This window comes from Sceloporus undulatus, chromosome 7 (assembly GCF_019175285.1).
Source record: "Sceloporus undulatus isolate JIND9_A2432 ecotype Alabama chromosome 7, SceUnd_v1.1, whole genome shotgun sequence".
Classification (NCBI taxonomy): domain Eukaryota; kingdom Metazoa; phylum Chordata; class Lepidosauria; order Squamata; family Phrynosomatidae; genus Sceloporus; species Sceloporus undulatus.
In genome coordinates this window covers 35,035,629-35,059,000 of record NC_056528.1, presented here as the reverse complement: position 1 = coordinate 35,059,000, position 23,372 = coordinate 35,035,629, and the positions used below count along the sequence as shown (strand labels likewise).

The 23,372-nt window shown below is 40.4% G+C and overlaps 1 protein-coding gene across 8 annotated transcripts; it reads right to left on the bottom strand.

Moving 5' to 3' along the window:
- On the bottom strand, positions 1-19,670 carry FMR1 (FMRP translational regulator 1). 8 transcript variants are annotated; one of them, XM_042478706.1, is made up of 16 exons: positions 18,965-19,670; positions 16,068-16,120; positions 14,926-15,019; positions 13,062-13,133; positions 12,676-12,824; positions 11,696-11,789; positions 11,493-11,609; positions 9,616-9,786; positions 9,442-9,520; positions 8,352-8,461; positions 7,231-7,293; positions 7,022-7,108; positions 6,575-6,773; positions 3,872-4,015; positions 2,214-2,296; positions 1-1,579 (listed from the first exon to the last, which is right to left on the bottom strand). In XM_042478706.1, exons 1-16 carry the CDS (start codon positions 19,013-19,015, stop codon positions 1,469-1,471), a joined length of 1,677 nt encoding a protein of 558 aa, XP_042334640.1. In that variant the 5' UTR covers positions 19,016-19,670; the 3' UTR covers positions 1-1,468. The 8 variants fall into 8 exon arrangements, with proteins under 8 accessions (XP_042334640.1, XP_042334636.1, XP_042334638.1 ...); XM_042478702.1 differs by having other exon boundaries at positions 1-1,630; positions 18,965-19,669; XM_042478704.1 differs by having other exon boundaries at positions 3,872-4,051; positions 18,965-19,668.
- Between the last annotated feature and the right edge of the window lie 3,702 nt (positions 19,671-23,372).

Here is a 23,372-nt window from a genome sequence, read left to right as displayed (position 1 = left end):
CCCCCCCATAATATTTCGTTAAGTTGTGTGCAGCTTGTTGCCATTTTTATATGCTTGCTTGTATGCAAGGGAAAAATTTAATCCAAAAAGCAGAGAAACGAAACACAACACAGAGAGACAGGGGCCAGGTTTGTACAATTTTGTACATAATCAGCAACACTCCTACTGGAGTAATTAATAAAAAATAGAACAGCTTAAAATGAAGATCCTACTACACCTTTTTTTTGCATGTAAATTTCATTCATGATCAGGAATTGAAAATATCCCCCACCCCCTATTATGGGTAACTGAACTTTACACCAATGCCAGTTGCATTTTGAATCTATGAATGAATTAAGCCTTGCAATACTTCTACTTCCGATGCGGTTAAAGGTACACTATCCCTGAATTAGGAGTCACGAATAGCCATCATTTTGCTATCTTGTCTAAGATAGAGTCCACATTTAAACACCAAAAACTGTAGGGGAACTGAAAATAAAGCTATTCTTTTAAATTGGTCCTCTGGCCAAACAGCAGGCACACACTACTAGCTTATGAACAAGTTACAATTTGTTCCCTCAGTAACCATGAACTGGTTTTGTTTATCACAAATGGAAATATGCGCTTAAAAAACTTTTTTTGTCCTGCCTATACAGGAAAAAACAAAACAAACAAACAAAAAACACCATCTCAGTAACACAATCTGCCATTATCTTCAGTGCAAAATAAGTTTCCTATTCTTATAAACTGCCTAATGATGTTTATGCAAGGAAAAATTATGGAAAGCATGCATTCTTCTAATAAAGTACTAATTGTTGGAGAGATTTTGCTACATATATTGTACATTTAGTGTTTCCAACTCATCTTCCCTGATTTCTGCATTCAAATATAGTATTCCTACCTGCCAAGATATAAAAAAGGCACAGATCATACAACTTTTTGCTAATGAAAATGACAATTTAATTACATTACACATATATCCAGGTTCACTGAAATACTGGAAAAGTGAACCGAAATGTGAACTGACACAGGACGTAAAACATAGCTTTTGTTTTTGTTTTTTATGAGGAACTTTTTAATAGATTGAAAACAGAAATCCAATTTGATTACCGCAAACACTATTTATTCTGAAAATTGAAATTTAGCAGTGATTTTGACCAGATGCGTTAAAATGGTACAACTGAACAGAAATACCAATGCACAGTTCAGTACTTTTAAAACAAAAAGGATTCTCTCATTGTTTGAAGTGCAATATGTACTTGAAAAGCAATTTTTCAGAAGTTCAAGATATCTTAATGCAAGTATAACGTTCTTATTTTGAAAAAACTGCATACTGCTGATGTTAAAAAAGGCTAACAGAACTTTTTATATTCATTTCATGCCCTGCGCCATCTTGCCTACTATTTGTCTTTGGCCTAACAAGTTTCTCTAATGTGGAATAAGATTTACTGAAACAGTTTAGGAAATATGACTTCTCCAACTATGCAGTTTAGGGTACTCCATTCACCAACGGTTGCTGACCATCTCCGCTGTCCGACTTCTCTTTCTTCTGGTTACGATCTTTACCCGTGCGCAGCCGGCTACCTTCGCTGGAGGTATTCTGTAATGTTTTAGTGTGGACACTTCTTTCATTATTGTAGTCAATTCTGATCTGAAACAAGTTACAGTTATATAAAGCATACCCCTTAGATAAGTGTTGCTGGAAAGGGCATTTCCAGAAACTGTCCTTTTCATCTTTAAATACCCTGAAGTATATGGTTATGAGAAAAGGAATCCTCTTCTTTTTACAGAATTCAGCTATAAAACATGTATACATTTACCTTCATTAATATGAAGTTGCATAGCTAGCTATTAAGTAATTGTGCAGAACTCATTTCCCACACAAATCCAATCTTATCTTAAAAGCAGGTTACAAATTCATTGCAGGCATTTTGTAGGTATGCTGGATTTGTGGGGTTTTGTTTGGCAAATGGAAAAGATTTAATGCAATGAAGGTTTTGGTAAATTAACTATTCACAGGAGTTGTTCTCCTCAACCATTTGTGCATATAGCATCATAAATATATAATTAAAATAACATTGTTAACGAAGATAACGTAGACACAAGCAATTGCAGAAGGAAAAAGGAATAAAGTGCTATGGCTGCATAGCTGTGTCAGAAATGGCTGCACTGGACAGAGCAATGCCATATTTGTAGATCTTCAGCCCCACATAAATGAAACATTAAAATATTACCTGAAGCGATCCATCTGTTGTTCTCCCTTTAGTATCTCTTGAATTACGTTGACGGTTATCTGTCCTTGACTGTTCATCATTTCCTGAACAAATAATATGGTTTTCAGAAAGATCTTTTTAAAATTTTAGATTTTGCATTTACCAGCACACCTGTGCCTTTGGCTTTTGTGGGCATAGAAAAAAATATATCCCATGAGGCCAATATATATAGACACGTAAGATTGTGTGCAGTGCTATCAGTCAGAGTCTACTCATTCTCTTTTCTGTAAAGTAGTAATAATAATAATAATAATAAAAATAATAAAAAATATTTATATCCGGCCTCCTCTGCTTTGAGGATCGAGGCAGGTAACAGCAGAGTTAATACAGTATACAATAACAAAAACAAGCCCCACAAGACCCCGACCCAAACCTCCCTTCCAACTATAAAATTAAACAGAAAAAAACATGGTTAAAAAGTACATAACAATACATCAAAATTAAAAAACAAACCGCAAATAAGAAAAATAATAAAAGGAGGGGGATTCAAGTGGTTCTGGACATTATTAATCGGGGAAGGCCTGCCGGAAGGTTTTTGTCGCCTTTTTAAAAGCCTCGAGTGAGGATAATTGGCGAATCTCTTCCAGCAGGTCATTCCAGGTTTTTGGAGCGGTGACAGAGAAGGACCTCCAGGAATTTCACCGCCAGTCTGGTCTTTCTAGATTGTAAGAGGTTTTTCCCGGAGGATTGGAGTGTAAGGGAAGGATTGTATGGGAGGAGGCGTTCCTTCAAGTAGACTGGACCCAGGCCATGTAGGGCTTTGTTGATGAAAACCAACACCTTGTACTGTGCCCGGAAGCTAATAGGCAGCCAATGTAGTGATTTTAAAATAGGTGTAATATGGTTGAACTTGGATTTTCCAGCGAACAGTCTGGCTGCCATGTTTTGTATCAATTGGAGCTTCCGGATGTGGTACAAAGGTTGCCCCATGTAGAGCACATTGCAGAAATCAAGACAAGAGGTTACTAGAGCATGTACGACTATTTCTAGGTCAAGCTGCTCCAGGTAGGGGTGCAACTGACATATCAGCCGAAGCTGATAACAGGCACTCCTGTCTGACGCATCAATCTGAGAAGCCAGCTGAAGCGACGAATCCAGGAGCAGTCCCAAGCTGCGGATGCAGTCTTTCAGGGGAAGTGTGAGCCCACCTAGAACATTCTAAGTATCGGCATAATTTATTTAAAGTGGATTAAATACTCTACAGAGGTAAAGCACCTTTAAAAAGAGTTCCTATATTTTTGGTTATTCTACAATACACAAGTGCAGCTTTAAAAACAAACAAAACAAAAACAATTTTGTTTCCCTGTAACACTATTTTATTCTTTTGTTTTTGTCATTTATGGTGGCTTATTTGTAAGTGGGCAATTTCTCTTATAGTTTTATACTCTTCCCTCCATATTCTCTCTGTTATCACTTTGTTTCTAATAAAAAGCTGCTGAAAGGTCTTTAATTCCCAATGCACAGGAACATGGTGTTGGTCTTTCCATTTTTAAAGGATTGTTACAGTCTTGGCTTGTATACAGATTATGTCCCCCAGTTTCAAACATATCCCACTGTACAGAACTTAGGAAAAACAACTAAGAGTACATCTGCCAGCCTGACGTTATCAAGTATCTTACCTTTGAAGCCTCCTCGACCCCTGCCACCTTGACCGCGTGCCCCTCCACCACGTCTTCGGCCTTCTCCTCTGCGAAGGTAGCTGTCCCGTTCTTCTTCTGCAGGGGCTAATGACCAGTCGCTAAGCTCATCTCTGTGATCGGACTCTGTTTCAGAAGCATTTGATGCTTCAGAGTTAGTTCCTATCAAGAGTTTAAAAAAACCGAGACATACCACAGTCTATTTTCATATCTTATAAAAACCAACCAACTGAAAGAACTGCTAGACATGAGCTATCATCCACGAAAGCTCATGCTATAATAGATTTGCCCATCTTATAGGTTTCACGGGACTTGGTTAATTTTCCTGTAAGAAGAAGAATGGAAGCCTTTTTGGAAACAGTTTAAACCAGTTCAACCAACAAATAACTGATTATTGCTGCAGTATTTTTCATCAACAAAGGAAGTTTGATGGCATTTTGTCATTGTTGTGCGCCTTCACATTGCTTTCAACTTCCGGTGACTTATTTTTTTTACTTGGAATTAATTAAACAGTGCATCTTTTTCATACAACTTTTGAAGTTTGAGGCAACTGTACCAAAAATCCTGAATTTATACATACGGTGCGAGCCAGATTAGGAATACAATGTGGTGTTGAAAAGTTCTTGGCCAAACCCATTTCCAAAGCTCTGAGTGCAATTTCGTCACTGTAGATTGAAAGATTGCTCTTCTGTATTGTAAAGTGCCAATTTGCAGGATCGTAGCTCGAATTTCTGATTCTTTCCCCAGATTATCAATAGAACCTTGTCAATAAAAAGTCTAGAATTTTCAAGTGCTGAACTCCAGGCCATCAACAAGTTCCCGTTCCTACAGAAGAAACCTCCAAAGGAAATCCATGGGTGTATAGTGCAAACATTGAGTGGCAAGTGCCCACCATACTCAACTGCAAAGAAGAGGCATAGAGATTTTCAGACCAAAGGTAAAGCAACATCTGGGAGGCCTTCAACAGTGTCAACTCCTGAAATTGAGTGTATTCATGATCTGATTTTGACAGATTGGGTGAATCTCAGCTAAGACAATTACTGAAAGACCAGAAATACTCTATGAGTCATTTGGTTTATAATTTATGATCAGTTGGCTATGCAGAAACTGTCAGCCAAGTGGGTGCCAAAATGTCTAAATGCTAACCAGAAATGAAGTCAAATGGGTATCTTCCAAGTTGATTTTGCAGCATTCTGAGTAATCTAGTGATATTTTTTTGGGAACAACTCATCACCTTTGATGAAACAAGGTTACATCCTTATGCTCCAGAGACTAAACAGTTTCTCCATGACCAAAGAAATTCAAGCAATGTCTGGGAGGCCTTCAAAGGTGAGCAGGAAAGGTCATGGCCACATGGGCGAAGTAAGTCATTTTGAAGTCTATCTTCGGACAGGTGCAACAGTTAATTCGGAATGCTACTCTAACTTGATGTGCTGATTAAGGCCTTGAAAGAAAAACCTTTGAAGCCTCAAAATGAGGGAAACTGCGAAAAGATGTTCTCTTTTTACAGGACAATGCACCTGCTCATAGGCTGGCAAGACAATGGATGTTTTGAAGAATTTGGGGTTTGAGTGCACAGACCATCCACCCTACTCACCAGATCATACCTATCTATTTCCTGATTCCAAACCTTTAAAAAAGTTTTAAAGGAAGTATTTGAATGATTCAGAGGTGAAAGAAGCAGCAGAGCAGTACTTCCATGGCTGGAGATCAGAACCTTTTTGGGGGGATAAAGAAACTTGAGAAATGATGTGCCTAGCGCATCAAACTTTGAGATGAATATGTGGAACAGCATGTAAGTTTCATGGCTTTAAGAAATTCCTTTCTTGGCTGGGCCGGGACCTTTTCAGCATTCTGTTGTAATATAAAGAACATCTGCCAGATGGTGTGATCCCGCAAGTACTACCATGTGAGACTATTTTAACTGTCTTTTACCAAGCTGTTATTAGCCTGTCCCAATCTAAAATATGTTCACAAGTTTTCTCCCACAGACTAATACAGCTCAAGTGAAAGTATCATAATTTTAGTTTAAAGTTAACGTCCTGCTGGGAACATTTGCTGTCTGTATATGCAGTAGGTTGTAGACTAGAAAGCAGCAAAAAAGAAGCCTATCAATTAAATATGAGCAGCAGCAGCAGCAACATATTTCAGCTATTATCAGCCAAATGAAGAAGTTTAGCCAGTAAACTGTATTTCAGTATGAGTATAATTTTAACTAGAGATGAAAACTCAGCATCATAGGAAACAAGATGTCAGTCAACCAAGGCACAAAACCAAAAGCATGTCAAGTCTCCACTTCGGAAGCCTGGGTTCAAAGCCAAGATGAGCCATGAAACACACTGGGCAATCCTAGTCATCATTCATTTCAAATTAGCCTGTACCACTGAATTGTTAGAGAGGCCTCAGAAGTGAAGGGGAACCACATCAACCAACTTTGAATACTTTCAGCAGTTAAAAATTGGGATTCTTCAAAAAAAAAAAAACAACAACAACAAATGAACTAGGCAAAAGCAGTAGCAGGCTTCACAACTGTAAATATAACACATGAAAGCTCATTTGCATTTTTAGGTATGTTAAACTTCATGTACTGGATGCTTTCCTAGAATTCCAAAAGTAAGCATTCTGGATAAAAGGCCGCATAAATGAAACTTAAAGATACAAATACAAACATTCCACATAACGCACCTGAAGCATAGCCTGGACCACGCCTGTTGTGCCCTCTGTTTCTGTAGGGTCGGCTACCTCTTCCAAGGCCTGGTCCGTCATCAGTTGCCATATAACCTTTTTCTTTATCTGTGCGATTGGGTGGTGGTCTAGAAGTGGCCCCAATCTGTCGAAGCTGTTCATCAATTTGCAATCTTTCCAAACGCAGCTGATCCACTTCCTACAATAAATATATAAATAAATAAATATAAAAATAAATACCAAGTTGCTGCTAATTTGGATCAATCTTATTTAGCATCTTGGCAAAAGTTAAGTGCTTTAAAGAAGTTAAGAACCGATTATTCTTGTCAAAATTAGTTTACACGACAGATTGAAAATCTATGGTTCATTTGAGCTGAGTTTAAAACTTTGATCCCCAGTTATCTGTTACCAACCCTCACCTAAATAGCAAATTAGTAAGATGCTTACCTTTAAATAATTGAGGTGGTAGTCCAAAAGAACTGTTGCGTTTGTGATACTGTCCTTGGTTCCCACAAAGACGAAAGGGACCATCCCCTAGAAAGTAATTTCATAATCACAGGTCTTTAGCCAAAAAAAGCCAAGTCAATTTAGTCAGGCTCTCCTAAAGGCTATAGTTCTGAAATAAATAAAAGTTATGGAAGATAAATGTTTCTTACCTGCCAAGTTTTGAGTTCAGGTTTTTGCTTTCTCCCTGCTACAGTTGATGACACAACTAACGCCTGCAGCGTAAGGAATGCATGTGTTAGTGATGTCATTAAATATAACACAGGAGTCAATATAGAACCTTCAACTCAAGACTTGGGAGGACAAAAGCACTGCAAACTAGTGTTTAAAACTGAATTTGAAAACTGCAAATAAGATTAAGCCAATGGCAGAACTGAGCCTAGAGTACATGGGCATCTCTCTGCTTCAGCAATTTTCTAGTTTTCCAAATATGTCTGGAGGCACCTTTTTGGTACTGTACCAAAAAGCATCCAACTGCCACTTCACAACCAACATAAAAAGGTCAACTATATTCACAATCAAACAGAGTCTGAATCAGTCCTCCACAACTTGTGAGCTACAAAGTTTGGCATTCCCTCCTGTTACCTTTTAATAGTCCTAGATAGCAAAACTGAGTGTTGCATTACACCAAAGTGTGGCTTCTTCCTTGCTGTACTTCTGTCAATAAGTGAAAACTTTTCTATTGATACAGACTTTAATAATATATTTTATTAATTTACTGAAATTTTATCTTCTTAATACATTTGTTACAAAGTTTTAATTCTAGGGATAAAATAATTACATTAGTCATGTCTTTGTATGTGCTTCTATCTGTTTCTTTTTATCTTTGCAAGCTGCTTTGAGTATCAGTTTTGGGATAAGGGCAGGATTTAAATGAATAATTCTAATGATGAAAATGAGGATGTCCAGAAGCTAGTGTCTGAAAGGAATCTGGACATCAATTCTACCTCTACCAGCAGCTTGATGATAGTACTGGAAAAGGTGTTCCCTCTCTATCCCAGCACTCCATTTGTAAAACGAAAATAATGTCCTACTACACCAGATAGAGATGAAAATCAGGATGAATTATTCATTTATGTATTATACGTTATCATCCTTAAAATAAAGGTAGTTGCAAGCACTGTACTTGTGTATGCATGTCTCAACACATTTAATTATTCAGGATTACAACAAAATCATAACAAAATAAGTACCCTGCAAAATAAAAATTACAACCCTCACACAATTTTTTAAATGAAATATGTAAAAAACAAATCTGTCTTGATTTACATACCTCTTCTTGTGGAATATTTTTATCATTTTCAGCTTCAATTCTAACTCGCACAACACCTGATTTATCCACAATCTCCTGAATGAGTTTTCCATTTTTCCCTATAACTTTTCCTACAAAGAGAGCACAGAAACATCAACTTTTAGACTCACACTTGAAAGTTTTGTTGATGCCTTGATAGAGCAAATCTACAGGTTCCACACTAGTCCCTGCATTCCTCTGCAGTGTTTTAAACATATCCAAGAATTGGATTTTAGAGTGTCTAGATTTTTCAAGATACCCAATACTTGGATGGCCCTTGTGGTCTCTTCTACAATTCTATGATTCTATGACTTCAGATGATATATGAAGGAAGACAAGTATAGCTTCGACTCTTACAAAAATCTCAACTGAGTACAATATCTATGCATGCCTAAAATTTTTGAACATCTGTACTCTACTGGAAATATACAGGCTTTATATGAAGGAGATCCTATGTTCAACAGCCTTTGAAACTTTCATGTACTATTACAATTGCATTACATGCATTTTTTCAGTAAAGAAGACCAGGAGCAGAGAATGCAGTGTCATGTAACAGGAAATCTAACATGGATCAATAGCTTTATTTTGGGAAAGCCTAAAGGTCAGTATTTGAATATATATATGCTTTGCTGGCGGAACATCTCAGAGTCCTTATTCCCAACATCTACAACTAATCCTCAGGATTTCTAATTAAGAAGGGTTAATTCCTGGTAAGTCCAGTTAAGTAGACAGTAAATTCTGGATATGTTTGCTACAGTAGGCAGGGCAGCCTAGGTGGACTAATGGCATGATTAGAATAGAATTACAGTGCTTTACAAATGTTAGACCAACTCCAGAAAAAGCGCTATTTAAATATTTGAAGGGTTGTCATACTGAGGATGGAGCAAGCTTGTTTTCTGCTGCTCCAGAGAATAGGTCAATTTTGGGGCATAATTTTTCAACTTATAGTATATATGGTACTCAATTCCTGCATACCTACACACCTACCTATGCTGGGAATATCAATGGATTTCAGGATTTGTTTTTAAGGAAGTAAACATTTTAAGTTATCTCAAACTGCAAACTGACATACCTACTAAATTCCTTGGAACTTGGATGACATCTTCAGCAAACTCAAGGTAACTTCTTGCCTTCTTTACTGCATCTTGATCCTATGGGGGAAAAAGTTAAATAAAATGGCTGTGAATTCTGCCATATCCTGGAGTCACAGAAATCCTGGTGAAGCAACACTAGAGATGCAACTCACCTCCCCATAAATATGGAATGTACAAGTGTCTTCATCAAGGTCAATAGCTGTCACACCTGGTACTTTCCTGGCTTGCTGAATATTAGCACCGTGAGTACCAATGGCCAAGCCCATCAAATCTTCACGTACAATAAACTGTTCATGAAATCGAGAAGCAAGCTGCCTTGAGCTCTGGAAAAAAATGCATTCTGGGTTAGTAAAACATGATTATGAGCACACAAACAATGGGTGACAAATAGATTATTGAGAAGGTTTTCACTGTTCCTTATTTGGGAATTCCATATACACCATTAAATAAAATCTTTAATAATTTAGCAAAACAATTATATTGGGACTTCGGAGTACTGAATACCAAAGTTGGGATCATTCAAACTGTAACATGTCCAGTTTATATGTATAAATCTGAAAGTTGTAAAGAAAGCTGACAGAAAGGCAATCAAGTCATTTGAAATGTGGTGGTGGAGGGAGGTCCTACATACTTATGGACCACCATAAAGGCTCTGAGAGAAAATTAAGCCTGAAGTTTCTTTCCAAGCCAAAACAAGGAAACTGAACCTATAGTAATTTGGGCACATCATGAGGTAACAGTACTCATTAAAAAAAGATAACAATGTCTGGAAAAGTAGAAAGCATTAAGAAAAAAGGAAGGCTACAATACAAATACAAAGAAAACTACAGCCCCAAGTTTGCAAGACCTGAGCAGTGCTGTTAAATAACTTGGCCTCTTGGTGATCCCTCATCCATAAGCTGACTTGATGGCAACTAAACCATTCTCAGTGACAAAGTGTACCATTTCATTACAGATGTTGAATTATGTTCAAATTATATGGGCAGTTGTTACCCTGGGCAAGTCAGCCAACATCCATGCCCAATCTGTAAAGCAGAAACTATGATGACTCACTCCAGGATTACTGTAAAAGTGGATTATATACGGAGTTTTAAAGGGAGTTCTTGGAACAGGTGAAAGGCAGAAAGCACTTTAGGCATAAAGGAAGGGTCAGAATAGAGAGAAAGGTAGTCCTCAATAAAGGTGTAGAATTTCTCCCAACTGAAAAGGCTGCCAGGTGAATAGATATGATAGCTACCAAAAAGGCTACAGTACCTCAAAGGAGGGAAGCCTCAAAGAGACCCTTTTAAGAGGCTCAAATGGATGTTTCGTGAGCTGCTTTTAAAGGGCAAGTTCCAAGAAAACATAGGAATAAAAGAGGTTTGCTCTGGACAAAGGCAGGAAGAACAACTTGTTTTTAGGATGGCTGGAGGAGAGGAGTCAGCAAAATCTATTTGTTTCTGGTATCATGAGACCTGTTGTTCTTACTGCTTGTGTCTGGCAATGAAGGAAAAAGCCATGTTGTATGGATCTCTCCCCTCACCAACCCAGAGAATTGAAAAACCAAACCAAACGCAAGACAGCAAGAATTGAGTCTTGTGGTATCTTGAAGCTCCTTCTTACAAATCCTGTCTATACTTACCCATCCATCCTTTTCCTGTCCTGTCCTCTTCCTAGCTGGATTTTTTTAGCAGCATCAATACTGGAAGGATGGTGATGGAAAGCTGGACAAACATGCAATTAAGCTTGAGCTTACTAAGCATGTGTGGACAGCAAAGGAGAGGAAAAAAAGGGACAAGCAGATATATTTGACTTGCCAGCTCCCCCAAGCATGTTTAAAAAGCAAATATCTATATCTCTGGCCACCAAGTGGAAATCTTAAGAAATGTGGAGACTGGGGAATGAAAAAAATTATCCCTGATAGCATGTTGTTGACTGAGCTATACCTGTATTAAGATTTAAGATGCCAAAAGACTCAGTTGTCCTTGTTTTGAAAGCAATAGACTAACAATATATTGCTCCAGTGAGAAAATATTACAACAGAAAATACCTCTAGTTGTTTGCTTGCTTCTTCATTTCTCATTATCAATGATAATTTGGTGCGAAGACTTCGAAAGTGCATATCAATGAGCATATTTGCACGTTTTGTTGTTACTTCATTGATAGACTAAAAATGGAAGGAAAAAGGAGCTTTCATCAGTATCATATCCAACAAAAATCCAAAGAACACATGCCAATTCTACATGTACTTACCAAAATGATAAGCTGATGGGCTTCAGAATCGTATGTTACAGAAAATGCTCCAACTGCCTTTTTGAAGTCCTTGTGTGCAGACTCCTTAGCACACCTAAAACACAAATTAATCTTTAATACTTATTAAATGTTCTGACACATGTAAATCAGCCATAACATATTTGTCAATGTGTACTTAGAATCCTGCTGATATAGACTTTTCAGAAACGACAATGCAAAAATCAGCTCAGTTGTGCTGACACTCTCTGAACAGCAACATTTTTCAAAACACCCAACACTGAAATGGTTCAAAACCATTACTTAACTTTGCACTTAATTATTTTCATCTGATATTAACAGCAGTTATCTCTTTCATGCCTTTATAGACAATGGAACTGATTGACATGGATCCTAGAATCATAACTGTTCACAATCATGAATACCATCCCATAAATAAAATAGTTTAATTAGATGCTATATAATTGTGCACCATCTAAAATTTCTAGAAAAACTTAAAAAAACTATAAAGTCATCAAAATATTTGACTGGTCTTACTTAATAACATACATTAAAATTCTCTAAGCAGGATTCAATGTGAAACAAATGTCTGTTTCTGTTAGCAGCAATGAGAGGGGACTCTCAAAATCTGCTCTTTAGTCTAGGGCTGCATCTCCACTGCAGAAATAATACAGTTTGACACCACTTTAATTGTCATGGCTCAAAGCTATGGAATTCTGGGAACTGTAGTTTGCTGTAGCACCAGAGCTTTGACAGAGAAGACTAAATGTCCCACAAAACAATTCCCAGAATTCCATTGCACTGGGCCATGGCAGTTAAAGTGGCATCAAACAGCATTATTTCTGCAGTGTGGATGCAGCCTAGAAAGCCTCTCCCCCTCCTTGAGTCATTTTGGTGATGGCAAAGGCTGCAGGTGGGAGGAGAGAGAAAGAAAATTCTGTTACTCTTGGCTTTAGACCTTTACAAAACAGATATGTACTCACATTTGCCGGAGATCTTCTGGCACATCAAGTTTGATCTTATGAAAAGTATCCTTTGTTGCAGGTTTGTTGGGATTCACAGATCTTAAACGCTCAATGGTGACAATTTCATTGTAGGTAGCATCACAGGCTGCATATTCTATTACATAAAACTAATGAAAAAAAGAGAGAATCGTCCAAGACACTGTTTAACTGAGAAATGATGAAAGGGTAGGACTATATTCTACAGAAAAAGCCTGCTGATTACTTTTGGGAAACTCCTTTTTTTTAGCTTTAGAACAAAGATCACAACAGAAATTGTCCAATAAATAAGAGACCCCAAAGAATTTAAAATTCAGAAGCTACACTTAACACATGAAAACATAATATTAAAATATATATATTCCTACCTCACCCTTTATCATTCTCACTTTAGCCAGCCACCAGCAACATGGTTCCTTTTCATTAGCCCTGGAATAAACCTAAACAAAATCACAGTATGAAATATTGTACTGTTAAGCAATAAAGATACTGTCAACTAGTGAAGAGACAACACATCAAAATAGTAATGTCACCACTATACTGGGAAGCAGGGAGTTAAATAGATTTTCCTATTATCCATATGCTCCTATCCTATCATAACTAAACATGGAAGGCCTGCTTGAACTCCTGAAACTACCATAATTTTCACTGAAGTCTTTCAAATGTTTTTTTTTAAAACAGAAAGCTTTTTCATTGGAAAAACAATGAATTGAATTGTTCCAAATTGTTTAGCGTGAGGGACAAACGGGGGGGGGGGGGGATTAATGGGGCAGATGCCTGCGGCGCATGTCTGCAGCTATATTCAAGCCAATGGGGCTTGAATATAGGCAAAACTCCATTTTTGCGAGGGGTTCCGGAACGGATCCCCTGCTAAAAAAAGAGGGGTGACGGTATATCCAGCTACATAACAAGTAATGAAAAAGAGCAAAAAATCTCAACACTGTATATTACAAACTGTGGAACACATTTTGTATCCATTTGTTCTAATCTGCTTCTTTAAGTTGCACCTGACATTAAACCATGAGGCAGCTGCTATTAAGCAAAGCCCATGCTGTACCTCAATTAGGAGCAAACTGGCAAGTGGTTTAATCCAGGCATGGGGAGAGGATGGGCATTTCCTCTATCTACTTCCACTGATATTTGATTGTTTTTAAAAATGTACTTTTACACAAAATTAGCACTTAATGCAATGCTAGTAGAATTCAGGGGTTTCAAATGTGTAATTAATTCTTCACAGTTGTCTACTGCCTCCCTCTGTTTTGTCCAAGAATTCAATCAACAACTGAAAAGAAGCCAAGCCTGCAGCATTTCATTTTATCCCTGACCTGCAAGAGATGGTGAATTGGCTCTGCACATGTACAACTTCATACAGGCAATATTTGTACTTGTGCTCTCAACTGGTGATGTTAGGACTTACAGTGTGAGATCACCTTCACTGCTAAATGGATGGAGGTTGGGGCAGAGACACAGTATTTCTTCCTGTACAATGACTGACTGAATATTTGGACAGAATGTGTAGGTGTTAAGAAGGCCTCACATAAGTGGAAACTGTTACAGTCTAGTATTTAGTGTTGCACTGGGTCTTGAGAGATCCAGATTCATATTCCCAGCATGAAACTCAAGGAAAACTACAGTAGCCCCTTCCAATTTGTAGGGGATCCGTTCCAGACTCCTCCTTCATGTAGAGTCCCACTGAAAATAATGGCATATGTGTGGCATGCACTGCTATTTTATTCCTCCCCACTTGTTCTTCCCACGAAGAACAACACTGCAGACTCCAAGTCCACAAAAAGGGAGTGCAGTCACTACATCTCTGCTTGACCTATTTCACAGGGCTGTGAAGATAAAGTGATGAAGGGAGAGAACCACATTTGCAATCTTGAGCTCACAGGACGAAAGGTGTGGTATAAATATAATTAATAAATAAAACAGGAAGATATTGGGAAGGCTTCATTCTTCTGATGTCACTTTATTTCAATCTTCCTCAGTGGAAAAAGAAGGGAAAGAATGTCTTATGAACTATTGCATAAGAATTACTGAAATGGTTTTTAAGGCAGGGTTTTAAAATACTGCTATTAGTATGTTTTATCTTTAGAATTCTAACCTATACTGCTAACATGTTTTCAGAATCAATAAAGTAGCATCCCTTACAGTTCTTTTCCCCCCCTAAAAACCCCCAATGTTACTGCTATTTCTCCTTCATTTAAAAACATGGATTAAGACAGTCCTTACCTCCACTTCATCACTTTCATTTATATCTTTATTGTACCCCGTAGGTGGAGGAAACCTGACATCGTGGAATGGAATCTGTCTCTCCGGCTGCCAGCTAGAATACACAATAAAAACTCAAGCTATTAAAAAGCAACTAATATGAAGAGAAAAGAAATGTGTCTCTCTTTGTAAAGAATGGTGGCCAGAACCTGAGTAAGACAAATATATTAAAAAACTACATTTTTATTAAGAGTTTTAAATTAGGTTTGGATTTAAGCACTTGGCTGGCAGCTAAAGGAAACAAGAAACTGCATGAAGGAAAGGAGAATGGCAAGAGGAATAAAATACTCCTTTCCTCCTCTATATCTGGCAATGACACCAAATAAGAAGTCAGTTACAAAGCTCCCTCTTCTGTGTTCAGTCCAGAAATGCAGTTGTTTATGGGAGGAGGGATGCAATTGTCTGTATCTTTTCTGCCACCACCTCCCCAAGCAGGCCATTAATTTATGTTGGCTTACATACAAGGATGCTTAATTGAAGCTGTTTTATGGACTAACTAACCAGAACAGCATGGGCAACAAGGGCAATGGGGAGAGGTTATATCTTCCCCCTGCCTTCTTTTAAAGGCTCAATAAATAACCTGAAGGCTAGTCATTAAGTGATCCCAACTAATTTTCTATCTTTTACTGAAATGTTAATGCTCTATTGTATAAAATAAGGGCTTGAAGGCAACTATAGTCTATTCCTTGAAGATCTGTTAGCCCTCAGAAGAATTTCAAGCACTCTTTTTGTGGGAAGCTGCATAATCCACTGAGGTCTTACAGCAATACGGACAAGAGAATAGTTATGTCATTGTTCCTATATTGAATTCCTTTTGCTTAACTGTTAGAGAAAGAAACTGGTAAGTATAGGGAGGAGTAGTAGTAACCAAGGTACCAAAATACCATTCATGAAAGACAGAATTGCAGGATGGAAAGAAGAGTAGGATGAATGAAGCACTGCACAGAGATTCAGCAGAGACAGTGGGGTTGAAACAATAAGAATTGATAGCAAAGTTTTTCTACTTAAGTGAAGACTGCAACAGGTTATTTAGGATCGCTCAACACACAAGAGATAAACATGTCTTTTACAACTTTATGAGTCAGCATGAAGACCATACGTACTTATTCTCAAACGCAACTGTAATGGAATCCTCATGTACATCCTTCACAAATGCCTGCAAAAAAGAAATAAGAGTTAAGAGCAATAGCATACTATCGGAACTATGGACATTTCTACTGAATGGAAGCATGATATGAAAATGCTGCACCTTTATTCTAAATATAAAGTACTGGTATTACTGCAAATGTTGTCAATGCACACCAGAGCTATGTTGTTAAGATTTGAGATGGGCAGGACACATAAAGTATGATTAGGAGAGGTAAAAGCTTCTTGGCCTTTCGGCTAAAAGCAAGTGTAGGTACAGGGAAAACACATAAGAATGCCAACAGAAAGGTATGAAATATATGTATTATGGGGCAAAACAAGTTTTGCTTTTGGGTATTTATCACCCAACCACCCTAAAATATTTTTACTAATGCTTACATGTACACAAACTATATGGGTATCGACATATAATGCAGTATTGTTAGTTATACACGTTTTGTCTGTTAGTATACCTCTGGGCTCAGAATTCTTTAATTCTAAATATAGGTCTTTTGATTCTGGTCTGACTGGAGCATTTTGGAGTTCTAGGCAAGATCCTGTTATGTGCTCGTTCCAATTCATTATGGTCACAGAGGATACAAGATATTACAGTTGTTATGCCTATTAAATAACTGGTTACAGTTCAATCATCATTCATCGTTACATCAAACATGGTGCTTAAACCAAGAACTCTCAGTGTAACTATAAGGTGATAAAGGTAAATATGTAGATAAGGATTTTGCTGAGACAAAGCAAAGTAACTACCAAAGCTGGAACTGAGAAATAAGTGTTTTGGGTTGTGCGTTCGCTCGCACACACACAAGTATTATGGCTTTTCGTTCCAGCTCTGATTTGGTTAGAGAAATTATTACTGAGAAACATATACATACACATATATGTGTGCGCATGTGTGTATTAATTAAATGAAAGTGTCTTTTAGAATAGCCACTACAAAGAAAACTATAATAAACTATAGTTATGGACTTAATTATTGATGTATTTCAGTTATACTGCCAAAGGCCCCATACAGACAGGCAAAAATAAAGCTGCTTCAGGTCACTTTGGACGTATGCTATTTAAATGATGCATGTGTCCTAAGAGTCCGGAAGCCATGCCAAAGCCACTCTCCAGACCTAAGGACTTGAGCTTGGCTTTGGTACAGCTTCCGGACTCTTAGGACTCATGCATCACTTAAACAGCATACCTCCAAAGTGACCTGAAGCAGCTTGATTTTTGCCTGTCTGTATGGGCCCTATAATACTGTTTTTCTTTTTTTGGTAACAATTCTATATAAAACATAATTTACATTGAATGATTATTTAACCCATGCTGAATATACTATCAAACAGGTAATTTTCCTTAAGCCCAGATGTTGTGCGCAATAACTTGGAAGTCAAGCTCTACTGAAAGCCATGGGATGGACTCCCAACAATAATAACAAAAGAAAGAGAACCTGGTTCCAAACGATCTTTTCAAGCAAATAGTAGCATGCTATTTAAGTACTCCAACTAGGCAGGCCTAATAGCTTTAAAGTAAGAATCATTACTACTATTTTACAATGGCGTCTGCCAAGGTGCAAAAGTTTTTGTTTCCCACAACATTTAGATTCAATGGAGAAAGCAAGAAGGTATTGTTTAACCCTCTGGGAATGATATAAAGTCTTACAGAGGCCTATGTAAGAAAGAAACAGATTCACAATGATGCACGTGCCTTTCTCTCCAACATCAAATCCATACCTCTCCTATCAAACGTAACGAACGCTGTTAAAAGACGAGGCCATGGCTCTGTTGCCATCGCCACTAATTCTTATGCCGAGATATAGACTCATTCTTTGAAAAAAATGGGGGTATCTGAATAATTGGAGAGTTGTGAATACATGGGAAATTTCAGAAATAGTAGACTAATGTTGCTGCTGAAAACTGACATAGATCCCCCCATCAAACTTTTTCCATTCCTGCTCATCTACTACGAAGACCCTTTTTATCCTCTCATCTACCTCTTCCTATTATCTATGAAGCAGTAGACAGCCCTTTCTGAGGGTACGCACTTTTTGGCCTGATACAGACAGGCCAAAATAAAGCTGCCTTGGGTCACTTGGGAGGTATGCTGTTTCAATGATGCATGTGTCCTAAGAGTCCAGAAGCTGCACCAAAGCCATGATCCAGTCCTAAGGACTGGAGCACAGTTTTGGTGCAGCTTTCAGACTCTTAGGAGGCATGCATCATTGAAACAGCATACCTCCCAAGTGACCCAAGGCAGCTTCTGCATGGGGCCTTTTGTTCCTCTTCACCTTGCAAAGGTATCAAGATTTCCCTGGGTGCTCCTTCCACCCTCCCAGCCCTCACTCCTTAAGCCCTTCCCTTTAAGCCAGTTCTTCGCACCAATTCAATGCCCAACTGCCTCCAGATCCTCAGCCACCATTCCTCTTCCTTCCCTGAGCGCTTCCCATAATGTGTCCATAATGGGTTTGATGAGAAGAGCCTCGTTTATTTCTAACATACATACAAAGGAGGAGGAGGCTCCCTTCACTTTCTGTTCCCAGGAGGGGCTGGACTACGCCCCCGCCTTCCTCGGTCGCCATTCAAACCCGCCCAGAGCAGGGAATAGGCTCCCTCCGTCCTCTTCCCGTTCACATCCCTTCCCTTCAGCCCTCAACCTCTATAGAGGCGTAGTTGCTATTGCTAGCTCCAGGGCCAGAGAGGCCTCTCCTCCTCCTGGATTTGGAGGGAGGAAGGGAAGCCGGGAGCCACAGAGGTCGGGCTCCATCCGCACTGGAGAAATCATAGCCCGGTTTGGCAACGCTTTGACTCCGGCTCCCAGAATTCCACAGCAGAGAGCCAGGTGCCAAACCGGGTGCAACCTCTGCCCGTCTCACCTTATAGAAGGCCCCGTTGGAGCCCCGCACCTCCACCACCAGCTCCTCCATGTCGTCGTCCTCTTCGGCGGCGGCTGAGACCGAGGAGGCGGCGGCGGCGGCGGCGGCGAAGGAGGACGAGGAGGAGGAGGAAGGCCCGCTGTTGCCCCCGCCGCCTCCCCCTCCGCGTCCCAGCCGTCCTGCCGCCGTTGTGGCGGAGGCGGAGTTGGGCCCGGCCGCGCCGCCCTTGGCCTCCCTCAGGTGTTGGTGATGATGGCGGCGCCGCTGCTGAGGAGGAGCAGGAGGGAGGGCCGGGTTGTGGTGGCTGGGCTGCGGCGGGGGAAGCGGGCGAGGCGGCTCCTTCTTGGCCTCCTCTTCCTCGGCCTCCGCCACCGCCGCCTCCTCCTCAGCGCGGACCGGCGTCGTCGTCGTCGTCGTTGCAGCCGTGGCCCGAGAAGGAAAGGGAAATGGGCGCCCGGCGGCGGCGGCGGCAAAGGAGGAGAGAGTCCGCCTCAGGTGTAAACATCAAAGGCCTGCCGCGGTCACGTGATACGGAGGCCGCCGCGGCCTTCTCTCTCCCTGAGGCGGCGAACGGTGGATACAGTGGGAGGGGCCCCGAGAAAGCGGAGACGCGCCTGCGCAGTCGCGTTCGCGCACCTCTTTCTCTTAGTCCTAGCGCGCGCGCGACCCCCGGCGCTCCCGTTCTCGCTCTTAGTCTCGCGAGATTGCAGCCCGAAGCAATACAGTACAGTATTGGCCTTTCAATCCTTCGCCGCCACTCTGCTCGTCCAGTTGATGTGGGAGGGGATGGGGGGGGGCTCAGAAAGGAAAAGCGCGCCTGCGCACTTGTATTAAACTGAAGCGCGCGCTTCCTTTGGCTGTCTCTCTCCCATCTCCCCGCGCGCTCCCGTTCTCGCTCTTAGTCTCGCGAGATTACAGCCCCAAAGCAGAGAAGCCTTTCAATTCCTCGCCTCATACTCTCTGCTCCAGTGGATGGGGGAGGGGAGACGCGCCTGCGCTCTTTCATTAAACTGAAGCGCACGCGCTTTCTCTTTCTCCTATCTGACCTCGCGCGCTCCCGTTCGCGCTATTAGTCGCGCGACATTACAGCAGAAAGAAGAGACGCCTTTAATGCTGTTACCACATGTGCGCATGCGCACTTTTATAGCCTCTTTTTTACACACACAAACTCCCCTATCTGCCCGCGCGCATTCTTTCCCTCCCCTATTACTCCGCGTGCTCCCGAGAGCTCTCGTTCGTAGTCGCGCGAGGCTTTAAATTTCAGCGGAAAACCGTTCTCGCGTCACGCCCTTCCCCCTCCATAGATGTGGGAGGGGCCGCGAATGGACAGAGGAAGTGCGCCTGCGCACTCGCATTAACACTCCCGCGCATTGTTTCTTCCCGCGCGCACTCCCGCTCTCGTGCCCAGTCGCGCGAGACTACAGTCCAAAGAAGAGAGAGGCCTTTAAACTTCGGAGGAAACCTTTTCCTCCTTTCGGCTCGCCCCCCCCCCGCAAAGTCTCGCGCGACGAAACGAGAAGGGCCTACGCGCGAGAACAAGGGAGGGAGTGCGCGCGCGCGCGCAGCGAGTGTCAGTTGAAGGCACGCGCTTGCCCCCTCCTCCCCACCCCTCAGGGCTTGATTGACGGCTCTTCTGCCCAATGAAGCGTTGGGAGGAGAGAAAGGGGCGGGACGTAGTGGGTTTAAAATCGAGATTGAGCCGGAAATGGCGGGATGAGCCTAATATATATACTGTAGTAAACACATACAAACACAATATATATTTAGAGGATGTATATATAAGTGTGTATGTGTGTGTGTATATAGATAGATAGATAGATAGATATAGATATAAAATATGTATTGAAAGATTATTATATATATAGTGTGTATATATATATATAGAGAGAGAGAGAGAGAGAGAAAGAATGTGATATATATTTAGAATATATATATATATATATACATATATGTAAATTCTGTGGTGTTTGGGGTATTTTATTATTTAAGTGTCAATATGTATTAATATGTATTATGTTTAATTATTTTTGTGGGACGCATGCAATAGGCAGGTCTATTTTATTCTATTTTCCTATTTTTTATCTGGTTGTAGGTACTAAGCCGCATATATTTACAGTGCTTTATAAATAAAGCTTAGTAACAACAATAATAATAATGCTGCCATTTCTGTTTCAATCTCAGTTTCAAATACTGCATTTCCCCCCCAAAAAGGCATTGTCTTATACAGTGGTACCCCGGGATACAAAAGCACCGCCTTACGAAATTCCCGGGATACGAAAAAATCCCATAGGAAAAAACTGTTCCGGGTTACGTTTTTTTTTCGGCTTACGAAAAAATTTTTTGGTGCTTTTCGGCGCTTTTTCGCACGAAATCGCGGCTTTTAGCGCTAGCGCCTATGGCTTTTTCGGGTTGCGAAATCTTTCGGGTTACGAAGGGCTCCGCGGAACGGATTAATTTCGTAACCCGGGGTACCACTGTATCTATTTTTTCCTCAAGGAGACACACTGCGCTTATTTTCACCATTCCCTTCTCTTTTTGTGTCGTGTCTTTTAGATTGTAAGCCTGAGGGCAGGGAACTGTCTGTTATCCCCTCTATTGTAAGCTGCCTGGATTCCCAGTGATTGGGCGGTATATAAATAAAACCTATTATTATTATTATTATTATTATTATTAAATACATATATTTTTAATAAAATATATTATATTATATATTTTAATGAACTATATATTGTTTATGTAGTTGAGTTGTTTGTGTGGCTGAGATTGTTAAATCGCAGCACTTGACGTGAGGCAAAGCCTTGCAATAAGGACAGCGTCAGGTTAAGCAGCAACAGGCGATAACCATTGAACAACTCCCTATACAACTGACTCAATGCATGTGTGGGTTGATGATGATAGTAGGTTGTTGTCTGTTGATGGTTGGAGTTGCTTGGATTACGGACGGTGAGTATTAAAAAGAGTCATGAGGAGAGTCTGTACATATTGTGAATACTGCTATTGCAATCTATGATGGAGAACCTCCAAAGGCTTGGGAAATAGCAACAAGTGACTGTGAGTTTATTCAAGCAGTCAGTGTATTGCCAACGCTTTAACTGCTCTGCTACTGTTGGCTACTTCTGAGAATGTTTACTTCAGACAGTGCTGTAAGTTGGCATTGCTTACATTTCCAACTGCCCCTGATTCAAGCTTTTCATATTCTATATTCCTATACAGTTGGCCCTCCTCACGGTTTTGGTTATCTGCGGGTTTGGTTAATATGTCCTTTCTAAGAATTGCTAGGTCTTTGAACGCCACTCCGCCAGAGGTTGACCATAGAGTTGCGCTGGAGAACCTAGAAGCTGGCATTTGTAGGATTTCCAGTGTGATTCTGGCAGATCTTAGCCATAGAGTTGCACTGGAGGACCTGGAGACTCTTAGGGAGTGAAAGAATAGTGTCTCTTTCTTTGTGTTCTTTCCACATTCACAAGGGCCCTTCATCCCTAACCCCAGCGAATGTGGAGGGACCACTGCAATATGTATTGTTCATCTTCAGACTTTCCTTTCTCCTCTGAGCATGACAACAGCTGAATGTCATCTCTGCTTGCGTCGAGTTGTATCCCTAGCCACAGTTCTACTCTATAGTTGCCTTCTACTGTACTCCAGTAGTTTATTGTGTGCCATCCAACCTGGAAGTTTCATTTGGTATTATCTCTCGTTTCATTTTGACTGCCTCATCACAGGATTTCCATAGTAAAGTACACTCAATCCCTCCGTATTTGCGGCTTTGATATTTGCGGCTTTGATTATTCATGGATTTGATTAATATGTTCTCTCCAGGAATAGGTCCTCCAGTGCAACTCTATCGTCAACTTTAACTAAACGTTGCACTGAAAGACCTAGAGAGAACACTACTCCATTAGGTGCTTGTAGCTCCTCCAGCGCAACTCCATGTGGTCAATGTCTGGCAGATGTTGACCATAGAGCTGCACTGGAGGACCTAGAGAGTTGTCCTCTCAGGTAAAAACATGATGTTTTTGTTATTTGCTGTTTTTCCATATTCACAGAGATCTTGTGCCCCTAACCCTAGCGAATATGGAGGGACAAGTGTACATTCAAAAGGACTTTACTGTGCCTCCTTCTGCACAGCACTGGAAAGTGTTAGCTATGGTGCCATTGCCATTCTTTCCGAGAGATCCTCCGCCAGTATCACCCTCCACTCCTGCTGTTGCCCAGTAGCTGTTTGGCACATGTTTAGTCTGGCTCCTCAGTAAAAATCTATCCGACATGGTCGACAGCATGACATACTAGCAGCAATGCTACCATCAGCATAGCCTCTTGCCTCACAAGAGCATGCAGTCCCACCGCTGTGGAAAGGTAGTGCCATTCATGGGATGAATTTTGCGTACTTGCAAATGTTTGTGAGAGGATG

What these genes read in the sequence shown, in the direction of transcription:
- FMR1 (XM_042478701.1), bottom strand. Translation starts at nt 19,015, where the DNA reads ATGGAGGAGCTGGTGGTGGAGGTGCGGGGCTCCAACGGGGCCTTCTAT. An exon ending in ACAGTTGCGTTTGAGAATAA is followed by an intron (nt 15,020 to 16,067) that starts GTACGTATGGTC and finishes TGTGTATTCTAG; the next exon opens with CTGGCAGCCGGAGAGACAGA. An exon ending in AGTTCCAAGGAATTTAGTAG is followed by an intron (nt 8,462 to 9,441) that starts GTATGTCAGTTT and finishes CTCTCTTTGTAG; the next exon opens with GAAAAGTTATAGGGAAAAAT.